The following is a 22,420-nucleotide window of genomic DNA, read 5'->3' as shown; positions in this document are numbered from 1 at the left end:
CAAGAAGAATAAAAAAAAAAGCGGCTTTATATTCATAATTTGCGCCACTGAAAACAACATATACAAATTCGCTCACTATATACAACCACGACGATATCAAATCACTGTCCCATCGTAGACTTGAACAATTCCACCCGTTCCTTCATCTTCTGAATATTCTCATGACCCGCCACTGCAGCCGCCTCATAAGCTAATCGATAAGTATGAATCGCCTCAGTAAATAACGGCCGAACATCACGCCAACCAGTCACGGCCCTCAACTTCTCCGACCCCGTCCACTGCGGGAAATCAATCAAAGCCGGAGGCCACAGATTCTCAGCCGGCGCCACCGACTCAGAATCAACATACTTCACTCCAGCAGTGATACCAAACTCAGCAACCAGGTTCTTAGCAATCTCATCGACGGTCTCGTATCTTCGCGAGGAGATATTAAAGATCTCCCCCTCTACCTCCTCTCGACGCGGATGCTCCGCAATAGTAACATAGGCATCTCCACAATCGTCAACATGAAGCGCATGATAAATCGAGCTAGGAGGCACGGGTATCAACAACGGTTGCTTCGCATCAGCACTCTGGGCTGCAGCCTCGAAGAATCCTTGGTAGTAGCTCGCCGATCTACCGTATACGTTCGTCGGTCGGACGACAACAGGGGAGAAAACATCCCTGTGTTCGAGGAACTTCAACGAGTGATATGTTCTATCGGCGAGGAGACCCGGGGGGTTAAGAGGGCTTTCTTCAGTATGAGGTGCTAACGCAACGTCCCCATCATAATGGGGTCCTATGCCGTAGTCTTTGCACCCAGATGAAAATATGACAATCGGGCGGACACCGTTCGCAGAACTAGCTGTGGCCAAGGTTCGCAGGAGATGAACTGTGTTGGTGTAGTGCGGGATGTAGTCGTTGATGTTTTCTGTGGTGGAGATGATGGCGTCTAGTGTTTTGGGAAGTGCGTTGCGGATGGTTTCGTGTGAAGCGGTGTCGTCGATGCTGCCGATTACGGGGATGATTTCTTCCACGGCGAGGGATGTTGCTGTGGTCTTGGATCGGATGAGTCCGTATGTGATCCATCCGGCTCGGACGAAGGCGCGGGCTACGGCATTGCCGATGTAGCCGTTGGCGCCGGTGATGAGGACTTTGGGCATGGTTGATTGGGGGGTTCTTTTTGTGTTGTCTAATTGGGAATATGGTTATGGATGTGTTGTTGAAGGGATATTGTAATGTGAGTCTCTTATAGATGTGAAAATGGTGGTGTATTAGAAATCTAAGTGGGCGCTGGTTACAAATCAATGGTCAGCGATTGATTTATTGAATGCTGGGGTTGGGGCCAAAATGATTGTTATGACACACATTTATATACTCTGGTAACAGATGGATATGGGAATTACTAGCAAGAAACTCATTGAATCTATTTATAAATGCGCTGGTAATATGCGCTTATGAATGTTTTGTGCTACTTATTCACCTCTCACCTTATGTTGTTTACAATTGGCTCTAGCAGTAATATAGTACTCTTCCTCCAAGCCCTAACCGTCGCCTTATGTATCCTCCCATAACTACCTAAGTTAAAGCCCTAATGAGATATATATCTTTAGTTGAACCCATCCTTGATATAGAGCTATTAGTACATTTTACTATAATTATGCCATATAATACATTAGACAGGCTTCGAGCATGATAAAAACAAAGAGAAATGATCCGAACCATTTTACGCCTGTACCCCCCTTTTGGCTTTCCTTGTACTAAACCACTTCTTGATATCCCTTATGCCATGCAGATAAAGCCACGAGAACACATAAACAGCAGCAAAGTTAAACATGACAAATGCCCAAAAGATACCCTGTTATAAGTAGAAGCATCAGCTTAACTGGAAGCTAATAGAGAATGATCAAGTGGAAGTAAGGAAATTTTAGACTTACATAGTCTCTCCACTTGTGAGAGTAATATATATTGAAGCTTTCGGCAGCCTTGTAAATAACTCAGTATATGTGACATTTAATAAAAGAACTCGAGAGAAAGGGACCCAACTTACAAAAGTATCGCCATCCGAGTACGGACAGTAGGAGCAAAGTCCATTGCCCGCATCCTGTACGTAACCTCCAGCTTGCTGCGCAAAGGGACCGGCATAACTTTGGCAGGTCTCTCCTGGCGGCGGACTGAACTGTGACTCTTCTCTCGAGACGCATCGCAACGGGACATTATGGGTTACAACTCCGAGAAACCCTTCCAGGAGGTAGTGGAACGGGGTGAGCCAGTACATCCAGGACCGCCAGAAGTGGATCAAAGCCCTGTATGGGACAACAACTCCGCAGAAGGATACGACAAATATAAAGAAACAAGGTACGAGGAGGGAGGCGAAGAGTTCGTTAGGGGCAAGGGCAGCAATAAACTGGCCGAACCCCACATAGAACATCTCAAATAGCATTAGAAGCATCCAGACATAGCCCGAAGAGAATGAGTCTCGGGGGAACCAGACGCCCCAGTACCTGTTATCTGAATGAGTGCCCGTATACTTTTTGGCTAGGAATTGGAATGCCATGCGTACCAGCAATTGAAGTAAATAGAGCCGGCAACGATTGAATACGGCAGTTCGGGGAGAATAGCACTAGTTACAAATGCAACCCATGAGTATATCTTGGAATTTGCCTCGCGAGACTCGTATAGATTCCGGAAATGGAGGAACCGCGGCTGCAGTTGCTGGATTAGCGGTGGCGCTATGGTGAGCGTCATAAATATAGAAAACAGTCGAGATTGCATGTCAATGTAGCTGTTTCCTAAATGCCAGAAAGTGAAAGTATTGAATAAACCAGTGAATATGTGTAAAAGGAATTTTCCCTATTGAGATGGTTAGAAACTCGTAGAGGGAGAGTCTTGGAGTCTGCATACGAGATTGTATTCAGGAGATCTCCAATAAGCAACAAAGGCACGTTTTGTTACTGCTACGATCTGTACCCTGATGGGCATAGCATACTCGCGGCGGTCGTCATCATTGTCTCCCTCACTTTTATTCCGGCGTGATTGAATGATGCTCTCAATTTCCTCTGTCAATTGCTTGTTCTCAGAGCTTTTGGCCCAGACTTCGGACCAATCTTGGCCTTCATAATCAGGATTTCCGGCACCGATGACCTCAAGCATGTACTAAGAGGTGTGTCAGTTCGAACAATATTTATCTCGTGACAGATCATTGGGTACAGTACCTCTGCAGGATTCGCGTGGGGTGGACACTTCTTGCCTCCGTTCCGCTCGAAGTAACTAATGAGCTTGCTGGAATCTTGCCCCAGTTCGCCATTATAGACAACCTTGCCCCCACTTTGCAGCAGTAATAGGTCGTCAAAGTGCTCGAACAACACAGCAGAAGGCTGGTGAATTGTACAAAGAATTGCCTGACCAGCGTCTGCAAGCCGTCGAAGGAAGCGCACAATATTGAAGGCGGCCAGAGAATCAAGACCAGAGGTTGGCTCGTCCAGGAAGAGTAATAACTGCGGTTTACTTGCTAGTTCAACGGCTATTGTCAGTCTCTTACGCTGTTCTTCACTCAGTCCGATGCCCCCAGAGCCAACGGTAGCTCCTGCAATTGATCTCATTTCTAAGAGGTCGAGAATTTTCTCGCAGTAGTCATTTTTCTCGTGAATGGGTACCTCCTTAGGTTGGCGAAGAAGCGCTGAAAACCGCAAGGATTCTCTCACGGTAGCTGTAGGCTCATGAATATCCATCTGCTCGGCAAACCCAGTTGCTCTTTGGAAGCTTCTTGGAAGAGGCCTGAGAAAGCGAGTTAGAGAAACAAAGAAGCAGAGAAGCAATATATATAGTACTCACCTCCCATCAACTAAGAACTCACCAGTAACGACACCAAAGTTTATTCGTTGTGCCAATGTGTTGAGAAGTGTAGTCTTCCTATTCAATATCGAATTAGTTAGTAACTTCCTCGTACTGTCTTGATGAAAAACATATAACTGACCCTGCCCCAGAAGCGCCCACTAGAGCTGTAAGGCGACCAGGCTTGACATAGCCCTGCACATCTTGCAAAAGCTGTTTCTCTCCACCTTTGTATGGGATCGTATAGTTCACGTTTCTCCAAGTAAATATTGATGTACTCCGAGCAATGCCTGTGACCTCTCCAGAGCCCTCTGACGTAGATTCATTCATGTTACCGCCAACGCCCTTCTCCTTATTCCCAGTTTCCACGTCCTCTGGCAGTTCCTTATTCTCGAGGGCTCGTTTCACAGTTTCTGGCTCCTCGCCTCTTTTGAAAATAGTGGCGGCACTACCCCCTTTGTTGGGCTTTTGAAGCTCCATTCCAAGCATGGTCAATGCAATGAACAGAGCTAACCACGCGATTATGATACCGAAGTTGCGCCACAAATGAGACCTACTGTATGTAAATGCGCTCTTGATATAATTGGAGCCTCTAACAATTAGTTGGTTGACATCACTCCCTTGAATGGCGCAGGTTTGGTGTCCAGATGCTGCATTCGGGCCATCCGGTACAATGCTCGGTGGCTCACATTGAATGTCCAAATTATAGAATTCGTTTGACATAATCCCTTCAAAAGCATATTGTACGGGATTAATCCAGATAAGCCATTTCAGCCATGGGTGCATTTTCCAAGGTGGTATAAGATAGCCTAAAGCAAAGTAGTCAGATAGTTGCTTAGAAGCACAATCCTTGCTAGTCTTACCTGTATAGACGATGAGTGCTTGGATAGCAACACCAGTAACACGAGTGGCTTTTAATATCAGTAAGCATCCTTCTTTATCGAAATAAGGAGAAGAGCTTCTAGCATACCAATGTCAAGGGAACCGCATAATGCTCCTATAGTGCGAAAGAAGGAGTACATAGTCATCGTCAGGGTGAATATGAACAGAAAATTGATGAAGAACTGAGAAGCGGTTCTTGAAAGGTTGGCCATGCTAGACAAACGGTTAGTAACCTAGCCATGTGAGTATCCTCGAGTTCAATTGGACGCACAAATATACAATTAGCTCAAACAGCGTAACTTGGACGAATATTATGGGAATATCAACGATCACCTGTGCCAGAGCGAAAGCAGAAGGTCGATAGAAAGAGCTGAGTCTGTCAGCATTTTGCTAGAATCGAAAGACATCCTTTATACATACAAGCTTTTGTGTTTTAGAATAACTGGCCGGGTATCGAAAAACGACGTTAGTTCGGCCATCGCAAGTAGAGCATTAAAGAGTAAAACATAAAACATCACACCCCCTCTTGTGAAAACGCCGGCACTAGATTGAAAATCAGCTGCATATATACATCAAGAAAAAACATATATCATACTAACTGACCTTGTCTGGGGCAAATCATAAAACAATGAGCCAGTTATGAGGGCTTGTCCGGTCAAGATCACCCATTTACCTATTAGGGTCGTCTTGTCGCCATACATGATGAGAAATTGACGATGCGTTAGAATAGCAACCTGGTGGTAGAATGAAACAGTGTAGTTTTTCTTCTCCGATTCTTTCCTGGCAGCTTCGCGTTCCTCTTTATGAGACTCTAGTTCTTCCTCGAAACCTTCATTGTCAGCTAGGGTGGCCTTATAGACATCACTCTTGCGGTAGATATTCCGAAACTCTTCTGCAGTTCGAGGGATACGGTCTTCCCATCCCTGTCGGACACGACGAGCTTGTGGGTCAGTGACCGATAACAAAAAGTCTGGGGTCGTCCACCTAGGGGCGCACTCGAACCCCAGGCTCTCAAAATAGTGGCGGGCAGACTCAGCACGGCCGTAGTAGACACATTTGCCTTCTTCTATGAAGATCACCTTATCGAAGAGTTTGTATAGATTCTCAGAAGCTTGATAAAGAGCGACAAGTGTGGAGACGTGTGCCATATCAGTCAGGCTTCTCAAGCTTTGCACATACTCCAGTGCTGTACTTGCGTCGAGTCCCTTCGTTGAATTATCCCAAGACTGGGTGGATGCGCGAGTCACCATTGCCTCTGCAATAGAGACACGCTTTTTTTCACCTCCAGAAATTCCACGGATTAGCTCGTTGCCCACCTTTGTGTCAAGGGCATGCTCAATCCAGAATAGCTTAGCAATGGCAGATAAGAATGTCTCCTGATACTCCTTTCGAGACTCCCCGGGGAGGCGTGATTTCTTATCTGGAGTCCGAGTCTTCAAAGCGAATAACAAAGTATCCCGTACCGTCAAGGTTGGGTAGTGAAGATCATCCTCGGGATTGTAGAGCACTGAAGAATCTGAGTGGTCTATTCATCCAGAGGTCCAAACTGGGGAGAGTTACGACATACCCTCAGAGCGGTACTTATCCGCCATTGTTTGAGCATCAGTACCCCCATAGCGTACGTCACCTTTGACGCTTTTGTACCCTGATCTTTGGTTCCCAATCGCTTTTAAAAAAGTTGAGCACCCAGAGCCGGGCCGGCCAAGAACCAGCAGCATTTCCCCAGGCCGCACGCAACCCTGTCAAAGAATACGTGAGATCTCTATTGCCCGGCCACCATACTAGTGACTTACTGTAAAATCATCTATGATAGTCCGCAATGGAGGTTTATTCCTGCCACGAGTTAAAAGGCTCTTGATCTTTCGAGGCAAAGCAAGGAGTATCTCGGAGTTCGTTGGTTGAATGGCAGCACCCTAAAAAGTATCAGAGCTTTGCGTTTGCTTCAGCGTAATAGTGAGAAACTGCTTACAAGTCCAACACCCTTCACAGTTAGGTGCTTCCATACGACCCCAAGATGCCTCGTCTTTTCTTCGTCGGAGTTACTCTTCCTCTCATGACCAAACATTCGCGAAACAAGTTTCATGATCTGAGTCATATCCTCGGTCTCCCCTTCTGTATTTTCCCCAGATCCGCCGGTACGTCGCCGAGAGAGTACACGCACGATCTCGTCTTCAGTGAGGCGTCTGTTCAACGATCCTGGCTGACTTGACTTTTCGGTCTCATTGAACTCTGCATTCTGGGCTGGGCTTGAATCTGAAGGTATACTAGAGCTGGAGGCTGACACAGATGACAGATCAGAGGCAGTATCTCGAGATAGGTGTCCTTCTTGCTGCACGTCCATCGTGACGTTGCTATTGATGGTATTCTTATGTCAAAATTGATCTTCTATCATTGAGGTTAATTCTGACACTCGTAACAATATGTGCCGAGTCCAAAGAATAATGGGATAATCAATGGTAAAAATTAGTTTTGGGTGATATTAATAACCGTGCATGGAACCATAGAAAGTGACGAGAAATGGTATGTATATGATAAAAGGGAACTGAGATTGTACCAAATTGAAACTAGAGAAATTGAGACTAAATACGTCAGAATATTGTATGGAGACAAGTATTACGCATGGTGTATATCAGATGTGGAATGAAAACCTGCCTCAATGTCTTCATTTTTTTTCCTTTTTCTTTTTTCCATTTTTTATAGTGGCTCTTTGATCGCTTGGTGTAGTATATGACAGGTGCGGATGTAATGCTAATATCCATCCGATGTGACAGCAGAGCAATCGGACGTTCCGAAGCCCGAGTTTCCGAGCCAGGGTTGAACGTGGGAAGGAAGTTCAATTGCGAGGAGGTTCAAGGACCTTAGTCCATGGTTGTTGATCACTATGAAGTCATTGTCCCTCGATGGCGAATGTTCCTTGGGTTCCCGACTCGGTCTTAAATCGGTGGTTTTCCTTTATTCCCGATTCCGGTCGTAAAGCGATCGAGAACATTTCTAATTCAATCATGACCTGCTATGCGCATTTGAATGACATTTTTATAGATCAATGCATACGAAGGTCCCTTTCACCTGACCATTTTGAGCATGATTCCGAATGTCCGACTTCGAAGAACAATCGCCGGAAATGCAGCTCCGCCTGGGTAGGCAACTGTCGTCGTTCTCGCCGTTATCGAGAGACTGTTGATCACTGCATCACTCCATCCGTATGTCATATTGGGAGGAATCCCAAACCTCATTCGGGATAATGGCAGATATCTATCTATCTATGGTCAAAGCATGTGAAATGTATTATTGAGAAAGCCACATCGGGTGAAGATTACCGAGTAAGGACTCACCTTTCATGGCTACAAGCATCAAATCCCACGGTATGACTCCTGATGCTACCAGGTAATTAACCCCACCAACCAAAGGCTCGTTGAATAACCTCGTACGCCAGTAGTGGCTTGTAGTGACGAGTTTATGGACAGTTCTCGGGGATGCTAGCCTGAGGTGTACTACATAGTCAGGTAGACTCAGAGCCTAGACGTACGGCATTTATAATACTTGTGACGCAAGTGAGAAGAACTTCCGTAATGGCAAAACCCGCCAGAAGCCTCCAGAAGTGGAATATCTAGGGTATGCAATGACGATGCTCGCGGGCTCACAGACTAGCTGGATGGTCATAACCTCGATAGCTGCTCCATCGTGTTATAGCTCTCCTTCTTGGTACATTGTTTCCTCATCTATCAAGGGGACTCACAATGATACCCTAAATATGACCATTTTAGGTTTAATCTATCTTTGTTAGGAAAACTCACAATCAGGTTCCAAAGGTCTTAGTAGCTGGACCTAAACTAACGCACGAATATTTTAAGGTTGAAGGAAAGATGACTCTAATGATTTACCTATAGTTACAAGTTGAATGATGAGGTAGAAGCGGAGAATACCATACAGCCTGAATTTTCGCTTGGTCGGTCACTTCCCTAAAGTGAAGTGGGCGTGGAAGCTGCCAATTGCCATTGAATCAAGTATATATCTCCTTATCTCAAGCAGCGGGCTTCACAGTGTCTGACTGTCCTTCTAGTAATGAGATGTCTTGCCTTGCCAGTGATTCATCTCTTAGATATAAATTCTATTCATGTTTGCCCGTGCTGTTGCAAAGGGAAGGAGTAGATGTATGGGTTATCAACGTCCGATTTAGAATCTTAAGAAAATCTGGCTTAACTGTGCAGGATAGTATGGTTGTATTGGAACTGTATTGGATGAGTTCACATATACGGACAGTCACATTATAGTTACACATTAACTTGATGAAGTTGAGAAGATGTACAAGAAAATATTCCAAAAATCCAATCTGACCAGGTTGCAGTCATACTATTTTATTTACTGGACTATATGTCGAGCCCCATAACACTACACCCACAATGTTCTGGCAAAGATTTCGTAGATACCTCGATTGGGAAGGCAGCAACAAACTTTTGGAATGTGCTGGTAACAATGAAAGCATTCATTTTTGTGACTGCAAATGGCGCGCGTGAGAAAAGTATACAGAGGAGGGTGTGTGAATATGCTATGGCTATCCGAAATACCCAACTTACGGGCCGGAGGATGATGGTGGAGGGGTAGGACCCGAAGGCCCAGTGAGATTAGAAACTGTGAGGGATTGCTGAGGATTCCAGGGCTTGGAGACTCCAGTAGGCTGACTTGTTGACGGGCTATTGGATCCTTCAGGAGCGGCCCCTGAATGATGACCATTCATCAGACGAGGGCGCTTGGCCTGAGGCCCTGCATTAGGACTTCGGGTGACATCATGTGGTAAGTATGGAGAAGTCTGTTGGCTAGAAGATGCAGATGGCCCCCCTGTCTGGATGGGTGACGGGGCAGGTGGGCTCATAGCCGCTGGGGGTTGCAGTATTCTTGACCTGGACATGCTTCCCGAGTCATCACCAACACGTTTGCTATCCGCAGTCCCATAATCATCCAAGACGGGACTAAAGTGTCCCACACCGACACGGCCCATGCTCTTGTCGTGCATCACCACGCGCTTCCACTTCGCCACCACACTATCATAGTCCCAGCGGGAGGAATCGGGGCTGATCTTGCTTTCTTTGGTGTCCAAATCTCGGGCTACATCCCGAGGTAGAGGTAACGTGTCTGGAGGAAAGAGAGCGAACTCCCTTGGCCATTGACATGAGCCTAATCTTTCTACTTGGGCACGAAGCTGATTTGCTTCTTGTTGCACCCGCGCTAGCTGGTCATCCAATGACTTGCGCTTTTCCATCTCCCGGGCGAAAGCTCGAGTAATCTCGAGCTGCCATGCATCTCGCCTAGTGTCAGAAGGGAGCGAAGCCCAATGCTTGAATGCCAACTCTAGATGCCGCAGACTGATATCTTCATGCTGTTGCGCACTTCGGGCGATCATGTTCGCATCCAGACCAATACTTGGCCTCCCCGACTGGGAATTGCTCATAGAGTCGGTAGAAAGTTGATCTGACTGCCACTGATCGATCTTAGCACGGAGAGCCTGGCGAATGATCTCAACATGTTCTACACCAGGAGGCTGGAGCGGGAAGGAAGAAGGCGACGGGAACGGGCTAGTCGCGAATAAGCTTGGAGGCGGGGGTAGCAGTTGCAGACAGAGTGAAGGAAACGTTTGCGACTGAATATCAAAGTCGAATGGCGACAATCGAGGGCGCATTCTTGAACTGTTATCCGTATAATTGGTCAGTGTATCGATACGCAGCAGGGCAACTGGAAAAGCCCATGGCAAGCAGCGCCATGGAGTGGAAAACGTACGTCGCAGCCTTGATATTGTCCAGTACTTCCCGCAAAGCCAGCTCCAGCGCCCTCATCGTATCAGGATTGTTAGCGCTAGCGCCTCTGCTCGCATAATCAGGGAGGGGCTTAGGGGCCCGAGTTTGCGAAGCGGAATACCGTGATGTGTTGGAAACATCGTGCGACTGACTAGGGTTTGGAATATCGTTGATGACACCAGTCGCATGCCAGGTGGGGGTGTTAAACATCATTCTAACACCATCGCGTGGCTTCGCACCTGAGTCACTCGCATACGGATCCAACTGGCCTTTCCCTATGATTCGTTCAGGAGTGTCCCGTTTGCCAGACGAGGTGCGAGCCTGTCGTCGAGTGATGCCGCTTCGAATGCGCCGGATTTCCTCGACATCATGAACACCGTCTGGTTTCTTCTTGAAGAGGAACTGGTCGAGGTGACGGCCTAGGGAAGACGAGGTAAATGCCTGGTGACAATATTGACACTTCCGATCTTTGGCAGCTGCATTCTTTGCAGCACCCGACTGCGCGTTATCATCGGCCCCAGCAGAGCCTTCCGGGGTATCTGTCGGACGATTAGACACGCTTTCTTCCATGTTTCACAAAGGACGCTATGGTTGTGGCTGCAGGTAAATGTAGAATCGCGGTGGGACGGAGCGAGACGCGTTCACGAAACAAAGGATAAATCGCCTTCCAACAGTATTACCCAGTTCAAGGCATGACAAGAATCAAGCATGCGTAGACGCTGGCGGTGAAGAGGCTATGGGGTAGATTATTAGAATGCAAGGGACTCGGCAAGCCACAGTATCATCGAATGGTAGAGTGGGCAGAGAGGAGAAGAGGAGACCGACCAAAGGGAGAGGAGAGAAATAACGAGGGAACGTGACGATCAACCGACCGCCAAGCTTTTGTTGTGGGGGACATTTATTTCAGCCTCTTATTTCTCCGATTAAGACAAGCTCCTTCCTGACCACCACTTGGAACGATAGAGAGCATGGTTTGAGCGTTTTCTTTCAATGAAAACAGATTTATGAGATATACAATACTCTCCCCCCTTGCATCGGGGTGTAACAACTAAGCATACAAAGCAATGCGGAAGCTAGTCGTGACTAGTCACCCCGATGGCACTAACCACAATACTCGACCAACAGAGGCAGATAGAAAACTCAAGGTATAATAGATTTATTAATTCAAGCTTAATCAGGCTAAGATGATGGATAGTATTGAAAATACTACTGGTATAGACATTGAAAATCCCACCAGCATCATTAATACCTCTTTTACTATCACAATGTGTCCTCACGCATTCATCGAGCACTAGACCAACAGATTCGCCAAAGCTAACTATGCCACTTAGCTCTGGCTGATTTCGGACTGCAAGCTCACCTCTTGGCTGATGTAGTCTGCTAAAGTCAACATCTTTTCCTCCTCCAGTCGTCGCCCAACTAATTGAAGACCGGCAGGAGCACCATCGTAAGCTTCAGGATCATCTATCTAGATGTTAGTAAGTCCGGAACATGTCAACTTATGCGAAAAGAGCTCACATTGTTCATGGACAATCTTGTCCACCTCACTCAGGAAACCGTTCTTCGGTTGAGGCAAATCAACCTTTTTGTCTGCATGGGTTACCGGGAACACGACGCTCGTGTAGTCCAAGAGGTTAACGAACGCGGTATACCCAACATGGGCATACTTATGGGGCATCACTGCAGCGTGTGGCGCACATGGGCAGATCACACCATCGACAGGGCGCCCGGTACCGGTTATCTCAGCCGTACTGTTCCAGTAATCCATGTAAAGTTTTTGATATTGCCGCTTTTCCACATTGAGTGCAGCGATTTCTAAGGCACTCATGTGTGGGATTCCCTCCCCCACAATGCATTGGAGAGATTTTGGCTCTCCTGACAATCCAAGATGGTGTGCTATGTCTGCTCCGCCATCAGCCACGCAAACCCTACCCTACTATGGTCAATATCACTGACGTTAGGTAAACGAGAAAGATTAGGAACTTACAAATATGTCTATGCCAACTTGGTGGGCAGGGGGTTTCCACTCGATCACCTATGATATATGTCAATATATACATCTTAGTATACACCTTGACCTTCCAGGCTTTGCGTTACCTTATGGCCCAATCGCTTCAAAGTTTGTTCGACAATCTCGACAGCCCTCGCTATTGGTGGATGAGGTTGGACCATGCCATCGTGGCGCATAATAGCAAATGCAAGAGAAGGAGAACTGTCAGCTGATTTCCTTATCAGCGCTCGAGTCCTTTCTTCAATATCCGTCCTCCAGGGCAGCTCCAGCACAAGTGGATCATGGTACCATGGCTGCTGACTGAGAACAGACTTGAACAGTAGTGTCAGAGAACGTGCGGTAGTTGCAAGTGGTCCAACGACCGATAAAATCAAATTTTGGCCGTCAATTGAGTTTGCAGCGCCCTCATAGGGCATTCTCCCGGACGATGGACGAATCCCAAAAAGTCCGTTGAACACAGCTGGGATACGTATGCTCCCGCCGATATCAGTTCCAAAGCCACCGGGTGATCCTTTCAAAGCGATTAGTGCCCCTTCACCACCCGAGCTACCTCCACTGGATAGCAGTCGGTTGTTAGGATTCCACGTATACGAGATGATGTTGTTGACAGTTTCACCTGCCATCAAGGTTGCAGGCACGCTCGTCTTGCAGTACAATACTCCTCCTAGATTCCGAAGTTCCTTGACGAGTTCACTCTCGAATGTGGCCCGCCTCGAATCACCCTTCTTGCCTTGAAACGTTCCGATCCATCCTACGTAGCCCATCGTCGTCTCGACACCTTTAACATGGAATTGATCCTTCAAACTGATAGGCAGACCATGCAGCGGTCCGATCGGCTTCTTATGCTCTGCATAGTATGCATCGAGTCTCTTTGCGTCCTCGATTGCGGCGTCGAAAAATACTTCATGCAGACAGTTCACCTACAGTAACCATTGAGTACCGTATCAGACACAGTGAGAACCGACATGAAAACATACAAGCTGGTGTGCAAGTGCAGCCCTGTGACAAAACGCCTCGGTCACTTCAACAGCAGTCCAACTGCCAGAAGTTGTCTGCTCCGTAATTCCCACTGCATCAGTCTCGGTTATCTCTATTTCTCGTGGAGTCAAGAACTGTTGAATATAGGCGCCAGTCACATCACGAAGTTCATCCGCCGGGGGGGTAGGATTTTGAAATCTCCACTTGGCAGGAATCGCCCCCAAGATGGATCGGCGTTTGAGGTCCCCCAACTGTTCATAAGTAGTGTTAGTCATAGCTACTAAGCTAGTGGGGGGATCAATTATGGGGAAGGTAGGAGGAATACGATGTTGCGCTATGAAACACATCAAAGGAAGCTTTATAAAGATCAGGGGGTACTTGCCTATTTATAATATTCGTCTTATCGCCCTAATGCACTGTTACGACGGCAAATGGGGTACCTACCAGGTCCTAGGAGGGGACGGTGCAACGCCGTTGCTGTTCTGAGCTAATTTGATGGTGGGGTTGCGGGGCGGATTCGTATCATTTATTGATTCAGCGCCTCTGTTGAGATGCAGTGATACAGGTTGAGTTATCTGTTACGCAAAGCACATTACACGCTTTAAGAGCAATTGATGTTCTGCTTCTCTGCCGGTGTCGGGCTTGGCTAAAACTGCGGTTATTGATTCCGTTTTGTTATGGACCTCGGTTAATCGATCTCAAGCCATATTTGTCCTGGACTATCATGGATGCGCTTGTATACAAATATCTAAATAAACGTAAAGTCTGAATGCAACAACACCAACGATGACCAAATTCCGTTGTATATGTAAGCGAACCCACCTGAACGTACCAAACTAATTCATTGAACAGCTACCAAAGATGCCCATCATCCAACAACCGGAACATCTGATGATTCTCATAGAACCAGTCTCCCAGCTCCATCCCCATTAAGTCCATTCCCATATTATTATTCAAATCGGTCTGTGCGGGCGCGGGAGCGTACATACTGGGCCCGTACCCAGACATCTGTGTCAATAGCTGCTGGCCACTATTGACCCATGGGTTAGACAAACCAGCCTCGGACACACTGTGTAAATCTCCAGGGACAGAAGAAGCCTGGCCCGGGTTCATTGATGATGACTGAAGAAGCATGCTAGACCCTATGGAATTAGAATTTGCAAAATGAGCACCCATGCTGTTGCTGCTTGGTACATTCATTCGTACTCCGGGAGTGCTGGCCTTCACCTCTACATATTTTCTCGCCACGTCATATAGGGCTCGAAAAAGGCGGACCTGATTTCTGGAAATTTTGTAGGTTACTGTGGAACGAACTGACTGGAGTACCTCGACAAAAGCGCCGAGACACTTAAGGTCGTCGGGCTCAGATGTCTCGACGATGTAGCAGAAAAGGACTATAAAAGGAAAGAAAGGAAATTGGAGTAGGGTCCTGGTCAAATAAGTTAGCAGGTTAGTTCATTTGCCATTGGTGGGTAACAAATGACTAACCAGTTGATGTACATTTCCAGAAAACTCTCATCCCAAGGGCAACTGAGGATGAGGGCAACACATTTTTCATGCTCTTTGAGGGCTTCTCGTGCTGTAGCTATGCATTCATCACAGAAGGCAGTTCCCGATGGTTTCTCAGGAGGGATTGCTCGATAGATGAGTGATAGTAGAGATAGATTCCAGACCCTATCTGAACGCTGAATAATCTCGTGGAGATCGTCTCCAATAGCACGGCGTCTTTCGTTGTTGTATCTTCTCTAAAATAATCTATTAGTCTGGACAACTAGATCATGATCAAGCCTCCGAATTCAGCATAGGTATAACTCTCGCATATTATAATGGTGGGGTAGAAACGCCAGAGCTTACCTCTAATTCATCTTCAGAATCCATAAGTTTCTTTACCCCGGTCGCCAGAGCCCTTGCACGGGAGATTCTGATATCTACCGGCTGCATCAGAGCACTAGGGCTATAAATATCGTCGTATGTCTTTCCCTGGATTTTAGCTAAATCAATCCACTTAGGCACTAATAGAGACTCCGTACTCTGCTCGAGAGTTATTCGCGGTATCGTGATGTCTTCGTCTCGAAAAGTTGACGATCGACCCAGTCGTAAGCACAACGATTTTTCCGTGAGAAACACGGCCCAAAATAGGCGAATCTTTTGGTTCTTAGTTCCTGGGTCGTCAGTGCTTAGAGCGTGGGCGCTATGAAGACCGAGCGTTTGAGATAGATGAGATGCTGTAGTAATGAAACTCCATGCTACTGATGGCTTGGCCATTTGGAGACAGTATGTTGCCTTGGGGCAAATTTAGCACATGCTACCTATTGGACTAAGGGAAATGAGGTTAAGGGTATGGGCGAAAAGTTCCATAAGCTTACAGCAACATTCATAGCAAAGACAACATCAATGGTGACTGGCATATGGAATGGGAGATTTGACAAAACTGTCTCGAGATTATCCCGGCACCGCATAGCCTGGTCCATATAGTTCCCCTTAACTATTTGATCTACAAACAGGCCAGCACACTCGCAGTAAAGCCAGTAAAGGCCTCCGTTGACTATGATCATATCAGCATCTGTGGCTGGGCCAGGGGAGTAGACTCTTAAGAAGTAATCGTTGAACTGCGAAATAGATATCAGTTCGATAAGCCAGAAACACTGAACTCTAGGTTGCTCTATCAGTGTTATAGTGAGTTAGTAAAAGGTGCAAGCATTATCAAGATAAAGGGTTGCACCTTTGGCCATCCGTAAACACGCAAGAGTCATTTCAACTGGGGGCATAGTAAGATGCCTTATACTGGAACCATGAGGTATTGGTTTGGCATGTGGGTAAAGATTTTCAAGAGTGTCCCTTTGCTGTTTCTGGTCATCGATTATACCATGTAGCGTATCAAGAATCGAGGTCATCTCCTGCGCGATCTGGGGAGAGTTTGTGCTGCTAACCGCGTCTTGGAGATATCTCGTGGCAAAAATGGCGTGGGCAGACAGCGATGATCCGCCTTCATATTCGGGTTTGGAGGCTACAGTAGAGCTCCTCAAGTCATTTTTGACTTGAGGATGAGACACTGGTATTGATGGACAAGTATCCGGCCCCCGTTCACCCACAGGAGATGGTTCGATAATCGCAGGCTGATGGGAGCCCGACGGGATGAATGAAGCATTGCTCAACGTGGCCACCTTTTGGCTGAGCTCATCCAGCTTCTGTACCATGTATTCCATTCTTTGCTCACTTATTGATACTGAGTGAGTGCTCACAAGAGATCCGGTTATATGGCGGAATACTCACTACTGGGCAGAAATCAATACCCTTTGCCTTTTTTCTCTAGGTTTATAGCGCCCTGAGTACATACATCGAGTCTTTGCACGAATGCATTGTGAACAGGGTGTCGAGCGATCACAGCGAATCTAGAAAATGAAAGGAAGTACCTGAGTGGCATAATTCTACAGCTTTAGGGAATATGGCGCCGCCTACCTTGCGCTGTCGACAGCGGTTACACTAGCATGGGTCAACAAGCGATCTGATGAAGGTTGTACGGAAAAACAATGCAGGAGTAAATTCGTACAGCTCGTGCCTGGCACTCTAGTGGTCTTTCATGCCCTTCTTTCTGGGGTTTATCCAGAGTGGAGGTGTCATCAGTCACGGAGTCATCGGTATCCCCCTCCATCTGTGCGGAAGTAATAGAACTCGGAGTAAAAGGCTTTCGGAGAAGCTATTGGTAGTATAATGGGGAGTGTAGAAATAGTCCTAAGTGGAGTGCACATAGGAGTTGGCCTGCTAGGGGGAGATTGAGAACGGACTATTCAATGAAGCCTGGACTCGAAGTAAACAGGACTTGCCTCGGATTGGTTAGTAGGTCGGGTTTGCGGGATGCCAAGGACCCGTACTCCGATGTCCGGAAACGGGCTCTTGGCATCCCGCAAGTCCGTCTGGCAGCCTTATCATGGTGGTTCTTAGAGAGCACGGAGTATATCCATGCTGTAGATCTTACCATTGTGTCCACCTGCCAGTTCAGCCACTGTAGCACCTTCTTGGTTGGATATGACGATTGGTGAGGACATCCCTTATTCCTCCATTGTGGCCATTTCTTTTGGCTTTTTGATCCGGCAAATTAGTTTACTATGCTTAGTGTCACAGTCAAAGATGACTGCGTCGATCTGATTCATACTATAGGAGGAGTATATATAAGCCTATACAGCCCCTGGAGCTCTCAGTAGTGATGTGTACATAAGAAATTCAAATGAACTTCTTTTCATTCACTATGGTTATTCGCTCATAAAAAACGTTTCTTTGTCTATTCATATAACTACACAGGTATCTGTTCAGCCATGACCGATTCATCAGCAATGGAGAAACCAGCTGCTGGTTCCTCGAAATCTTCAGTCAAAGATAACCAAATTCAACATGAAGACACACAAGGTCACTCCACATTCAAAAGTTTTCTGGTATGACATGAGCACTTCCTTATCACTGGTCACACATGCCTTGACTGAACATGATTTATAGAGGGTCTTCGCATTCGGCCGACCCATTGATTATGTCCTCGCATCGATCAGCTTACTTGCTTCGATTGGCTCAGGCGTCGCCTTGGCCATGGTAAACCTCGTGTTGGGCAAGTTCATGACACTTCTGAGTGGTTCCACCTTAGGCACTAGTTTGCCAGGCAACTTTATGTCTCAAGTCAGCAAATTCTCGTGAGACTCAAATGTCCCTGATACGGAAGAGACTTCTCCTACTCCGAACTAACGGATACTGTTTATTTGCAGATTATACTTTGTCTATATCGGGATAGCCAGGCTTGGTTGTACCTACATCTACTCCTCGCTCCTTACATACGTAGCCTACCACTTGACTAGAAACATTCGATACAAATACCTTCGTGCGGCCTTCAGCCAAGAAACCGGATACTTTGATCAAGGGACTGGCGGCTCAATATCAACGCAAGCCACATCCAATGGCAAGTTGATTCATTCTGGAATTTCAGAGAAACTAGGAATCTTTATCCAGGCAATTGCAACGTTCATAGCAGCTTTTATCATTGCCTTTGTCAGCCATTGGAAGTTGACATTGATCATCTGCTGCATCGTTCCGGCTCTGATTGTCATTGGTGGGGGTTTTTCGTTCGCTGATGCTGGATATGAGACGAATATTCTTAAAGTCAACGCGCAGGCAGCTTCATATGCTGAAAATATTCTCAGTGGTGTTCGAGCTGTCCACGCGTTCAGTCTTCGACCCAGGATCACGCACAAGTATGGACAATACTTACAAAGGGTGTTTACAATTGGAATGAAGAAAAATCCAATTTATGGCGTCATGTTTGGCTCTGAATACTTTATCATATATGCTGGAATGGGTTTAGCATTTTGGCAAGGCATTCATATGCTCGCCCGAGGGAATATCCCGGATATTGGTACTGTCTTCACGTATGTCAGACTTCATCTCTCTTTTCCCAACTTTGATCAAACAGACAATTTATGATCTTCTGCTAACGCACGAAAGTGTCCTTTTTTCCGTGGTTATTGCGGCGAGTACCATTACGTCCATTGCGCCTCATACAGTAACGTTCACACGTGCGGCTAGTGCGGCTGCAGAACTATTTGCTTTGATTGACAGGGAATCTGAGATCAACCCCCTCGATGAATCCGGGGATAAGCCGCAAGATACATATGGTGTGATAAACATCGATAACATTACGTTCAATTATCCCAACCGTCCAAACGTTTGTGTATTAGAGGACTTTTCCCTTCATGTCCCGGCAGGGAAGGTCACCGCGCTTGTCGTAAGTTTCCCATATCCTCTTGGTATACGAACCGGGAGTGTGCTAATCCTTACGGCAAAACAAGGGTGCTAGTGGGTCTGGGAAAAGTACAATCATAGGGCTTCTAGAGCGATGGTATAAGCCGTTGGCCGGTTCAATAAAGTTAGATGGGAGAGATATCGCGCAGTTGAATCTAAGATGGCTTCGCACAAACGTCCGGCTTGTGCAACAGGTGACTAGCAGCCTTGTGCGTCAAGCAAATTTAAGGCACGGCTAATGTTATTAAGGAACCGGTCCTCTTCAACGGAAGCGTTTTCGATAACATTACGAATGGCCTTATTGGTACACCATGGGAGACAGCTTCATATGAAGAGCAGCGCAAACGTGTGGAAGACGCAGCTAAGCTTGCATTTGCACACGACTTCATCATGAACCTTCCGAATGGCTACGATTCGCCAATTGGTGAAAGAGGAGGCCTTTTATCAGGTGGGCAGAAACAAAGAATTGCCATTGCACGCAGCATTATCTCTGAGCCAAAGATCCTCCTCTTGGATGAAGCTACTAGCGCTCTGGATCCACACGCCGAAGGTATAGTACAGCAGGCTTTAGATCGTGCTTCCAAGAACCGAACGACTATAGTAATTGCGCACAAATTGGCAACTATCCGCAACGCGGACAATATCGTCGTGATGTCAAAAGGGAGAATTGTCGAGCAAGGTCAGCATAGCGAGCTAGTTGCCAGGGGTGGTGCATATGCGAGTCTAGTCAAGGCACAAGATCTATCAGCAACACGATCGGCAGATGATGAGGAGCAAAGCACTGAAGACGAGACACCTGATAAAGAGGCTGAGCCGGTCCAGTCACTTGCTCGGTATCAAACGGCCGAGGCACGGCAGCTGACAATGCTCCAGCATCGCGAAGACTTTGGACTATACAAAAGGAGGGGCATTCTTCGCAGCATAGCCAAGCTGGTCATCAGCACACCCAATCTGAGGTTCTGGTACTTCCTCACTATAATATGTTGCGTGGCAGGAGGTAAACATATGCCCATTCCACTATTGTCCGTTAAACTAACTCTCTTTTAGCTGCTATTTTTCCGGGGCAGGCGCTACTCCTAGCTAATGTTATGGACATATTCTCTGCCCCAAATATGGTTGACCGCGGAAACTTCATTGCTCTGATGTATTTTGTAATGTCGCTTGGTTGTTTCGTTGTTTACTTTGGTCTAGGCTGGGCCACAAATATTATTGCGCAGGTACGGCATCATCTGCTTTGAACATGGCATTCTCACTAACTCGAGCCACCAGACTTTCAACAAGATTTTCCGCCACGACCTTTTGAACTCCATGCTCAAACAAGACCTCCGGTTCTTTGACCGACCTGAAAACACAGTCGGTGCATTAACAAGTCGGCTTGATTCGCACCCACAAGCGATTTTAGAGCTCATGGGTTTTAACATTTCCCTCATCGTTCTCGCGGCAATCAACGTACTTGCGTCTAGCGTACTCTCTCTAGCTATCGCCTGGAAGCTAGGTGTAATGGGTGTCTTTGTTGGGCTACCGCCTATGCTAGTAGCAGGCTATGCGCGTATCCGCCTCGAAACCAAGATGGATACAGATATGGGAAAGAGGTTCTCTCAGAGCGCTTCGATGGCGTCGGAGGCGGTACTTTCTATCCGAACAGTCTCCTCGCTCGCTATGGAGAAGAATATCTTGGAGAGATACACCAACGAACTAGATCAGGCAATTCAAACATCGATTCGTCCTCTGTTCAGTATGATGGTGTGGTTCTCCCTGACTCAGTCTATTGAGTATTTTATACTTGCATTAGGGTTTTGGTTTGCTTCCTTTTTATATACCTTCTTTTGTTGTCTCCAGTTCTTGAGCTTAAACTGACCATGATTCTAGGTGGGGTTCCAAGTTGATCCATGACGGAGACATCACGTTTTACCAGTTCATCGTCTCTTTCATGGGTGTATACTTCTCTGGTCAGGCTGCTGGCCAACTATTCAGCTTCTCGAGCAGTTTCACGAAAGCTAATGAAGCGGCAAACTACTATTTCTGGTTAACAGAACTCTCTCCTATGATCCAAGAAACAAAAGAAAACCTCAGCAATGGACCCCCAAACAAATGTCAGGCGATTGATTTCCAAGATATCCAGTTTTCCTATCCTCTAGCACCAGATACCCGCGTTCTGAAGGGTGTGTCTTTTAACGTACGTATGCCGTCTGTCACTTCTATTCTTTCACCACCACACAGAACTAACATTGTTATGACATTTCAGATCCGAAAAGGCCAATTTGTAGCTCTTGTGGGTGCCTCCGGCTGTGGTAAAAGCACGATGATCTCGCTGCTAGAACGCTTCTACGACCCAACGCAAGGCACCATTAGAGTCGACACTTCCCCGCTGAACAGCATGAATCCAATTTTATACAGACAACAGGTCGCCCTTGTGCAACAGGAACCGACGTTATTTCCGGGGACCATCTTGGAGAACATCTCGTATGGATTGGACATTGCACCATCTGAATCAGCTAGTGCTCCAAGCTCCGAGGTCGAAAATGCTTGCCGGGCAGCAAATGTATGGGACTTTATCAGCTCCTTGCCGGACGGACTCCAGACACCCTGCGGAACGAGCGGTAGCCAGCTTTCCGGTGGACAACGACAGAGGGTTGCGATTGCAAGAGCCTTGATCAGGAATCCTCGGGTGATACTCTTAGATGAGGCGACAAGTGCGCTTGATACAGAATCAGAAAGAGTTGTGCAGGGGGCATTGATGCAAGCTGCGACAAGTGGGGAGAGGATTACAGTCGCTGTCGCTCATCGGCTTTCGACGGTTCGTGAGGCAGACTGTATCTTCGTGTTTTTGGGTGGCAGGATTGTTGAGTGTGGTAGACATGGTGAGTTGGTTGAGAAAGGTGGTATTTATGCAAAGATGTGTGAGGCGCAGAGCTTGGATTCGGCGGCATAGGCTTTCCTTTATAGTTAATCTCGTCTTATAGATCCTTTGATATTTCTTTTCTAATATTTTCTTGTAATATTTTGCTTTCATATAGGATGATGCGAAGCTAATTATCTTTTTTTGAGTTGATATAATGACACAAGCATCATGCAGATAACTGTTGGCTCCACAATATTCTGATACTTTTTTCTAAACAACATTTACTATTGGCTTGCGTCTCCGCTATCAAGTTGTTCTATAACC

The 22,420-nt window shown here is 46.7% G+C and overlaps 7 protein-coding genes across 7 annotated transcripts; 1 reads left to right on the top strand and 6 right to left on the bottom strand.

The window, feature by feature from the left end:
- Positions 1 to 101: 101 nt before the first annotated feature.
- On the bottom strand, positions 102 to 1,142 carry BDV27DRAFT_165593 (NAD-dependent epimerase/dehydratase family protein; the record flags this gene model as incomplete). Its single annotated transcript, XM_032073976.1, has 1 exon — positions 102 to 1,142. The coding sequence occupies one exon, from the start codon at positions 1,140 to 1,142 to the stop codon at positions 102 to 104; it is 1,041 nt and encodes a 346-aa protein (XP_031932501.1).
- A 563-nt stretch (positions 1,143 to 1,705) lies between these two features.
- BDV27DRAFT_165592 (putative ABC transporter) lies at positions 1,706 to 7,036 on the bottom strand (the record flags this gene model as incomplete). The annotated part of the gene is made up of 16 exons (XM_032073975.1): positions 1,706 to 1,837; positions 1,917 to 1,964; positions 2,030 to 2,483; positions 2,543 to 2,832; positions 2,884 to 3,135; positions 3,195 to 3,756; positions 3,814 to 3,891; positions 3,956 to 4,622; positions 4,677 to 4,724; positions 4,784 to 4,908; positions 4,967 to 5,065; positions 5,116 to 5,238; positions 5,299 to 6,202; positions 6,263 to 6,434; positions 6,489 to 6,608; positions 6,665 to 7,036. 16 exons carry the CDS (start codon positions 7,034 to 7,036, stop codon positions 1,706 to 1,708), a joined length of 4,446 nt encoding a protein of 1,481 aa, XP_031932500.1.
- Positions 7,037 to 7,049: 13 nt separating this feature from the next.
- BDV27DRAFT_120938 (uncharacterized protein) lies at positions 7,050 to 7,500 on the bottom strand. Its single transcript, XM_032065240.1, has 2 exons — positions 7,348 to 7,500; positions 7,050 to 7,274 (listed from the first exon to the last, which is right to left on the bottom strand). Exons 1-2 carry the CDS (start codon positions 7,452 to 7,454, stop codon positions 7,175 to 7,177), a joined length of 207 nt encoding a protein of 68 aa, XP_031932499.1. The 5' UTR covers positions 7,455 to 7,500; the 3' UTR covers positions 7,050 to 7,174.
- A 1,765-nt stretch (positions 7,501 to 9,265) lies between these two features.
- BDV27DRAFT_141259 (amidase signature domain-containing protein) lies at positions 9,266 to 13,748 on the bottom strand (the record flags this gene model as incomplete). Its single annotated transcript, XM_032069788.1, has 8 exons — positions 9,266 to 10,376; positions 10,468 to 11,023; position 11,203; positions 11,845 to 11,948; positions 12,003 to 12,417; positions 12,472 to 12,519; positions 12,582 to 13,415; positions 13,473 to 13,748. The coding sequence occupies 8 exons, from the start codon at positions 13,746 to 13,748 to the stop codon at positions 9,266 to 9,268; spliced, it is 3,345 nt and encodes a 1,114-aa protein (XP_031932498.1).
- A 577-nt stretch (positions 13,749 to 14,325) lies between these two features.
- BDV27DRAFT_141258 (fungal specific transcription factor domain-containing protein) lies at positions 14,326 to 16,226 on the bottom strand (the record flags this gene model as incomplete). Its single annotated transcript, XM_032069787.1, has 5 exons — positions 14,326 to 14,902; positions 14,962 to 15,218; positions 15,328 to 15,756; positions 15,840 to 16,135; positions 16,196 to 16,226. 5 exons carry the CDS (start codon positions 16,224 to 16,226, stop codon positions 14,326 to 14,328), a joined length of 1,590 nt encoding a protein of 529 aa, XP_031932497.1.
- Positions 16,227 to 16,692: 466 nt separating this feature from the next.
- Positions 16,693 to 17,227, bottom strand: BDV27DRAFT_9631 (Zn(II)2Cys6 transcription factor domain-containing protein). Its single transcript, XM_032078066.1, has 3 exons — positions 17,024 to 17,227; positions 16,933 to 16,956; positions 16,693 to 16,865 (listed from the first exon to the last, which is right to left on the bottom strand). The coding sequence occupies exons 1-3, from the start codon at positions 17,123 to 17,125 to the stop codon at positions 16,746 to 16,748; spliced, it is 246 nt and encodes an 81-aa protein (XP_031932496.1). The 5' UTR covers positions 17,126 to 17,227; the 3' UTR covers positions 16,693 to 16,745.
- Positions 17,228 to 18,078: 851 nt separating this feature from the next.
- Positions 18,079 to 22,186, top strand: BDV27DRAFT_165589 (ABC transporter ATP-binding protein; the record flags this gene model as incomplete). Its single annotated transcript, XM_032073974.1, has 8 exons — positions 18,079 to 18,152; positions 18,225 to 18,881; positions 18,958 to 19,237; positions 19,302 to 19,448; positions 19,504 to 20,251; positions 20,302 to 20,398; positions 20,472 to 21,053; positions 21,124 to 22,186. 8 exons carry the CDS (start codon positions 18,079 to 18,081, stop codon positions 22,184 to 22,186), a joined length of 3,648 nt encoding a protein of 1,215 aa, XP_031932495.1.
- Positions 22,187 to 22,420: the final 234 nt, after the last annotated feature.

The sequence above is a fragment of the Aspergillus caelatus genome, assembly GCF_009193585.1.
Source record: "Aspergillus caelatus strain CBS 763.97 unplaced genomic scaffold BDV27scaffold_12, whole genome shotgun sequence".
Classification (NCBI taxonomy): Eukaryota; Fungi; Ascomycota; class Eurotiomycetes; order Eurotiales; family Aspergillaceae; genus Aspergillus; species Aspergillus caelatus.
This window is presented reverse-complemented; position numbering and strand designations above follow the sequence as displayed.

Excerpts from the sequence above, each read along its gene's own strand:
- BDV27DRAFT_120938 (XM_032065240.1), bottom strand. The coding sequence starts at position 7,454 with ATGGATATTAGCATTACATCCGCACCTGTCATATACTACACCAAGCGA. Across the intron at positions 7,275-7,347 it reads AAAAAAATGAAGACATTGAG|TCTCAATTTCTCTAGTTTCA; the intron begins GCAGGTTTTCAT and ends TGACGTATTTAG.
- BDV27DRAFT_9631 (XM_032078066.1), bottom strand. The coding sequence starts at position 17,125 with ATGGAGGGGGATACCGATGACTCCGTGACTGATGACACCTCCACTCTG. Across the intron at positions 16,957-17,023 it reads TAGAGTGCCAGGCACGAGCT|TGTAACCGCTGTCGACAGCG; the intron begins GTACGAATTTAC and ends GACCCATGCTAG. Across the intron at positions 16,866-16,932 it reads ACCGCTGTCGACAGCGCAAG|ATTCGCTGTGATCGCTCGAC; the intron begins GTAGGCGGCGCC and ends TTCATTTTCTAG.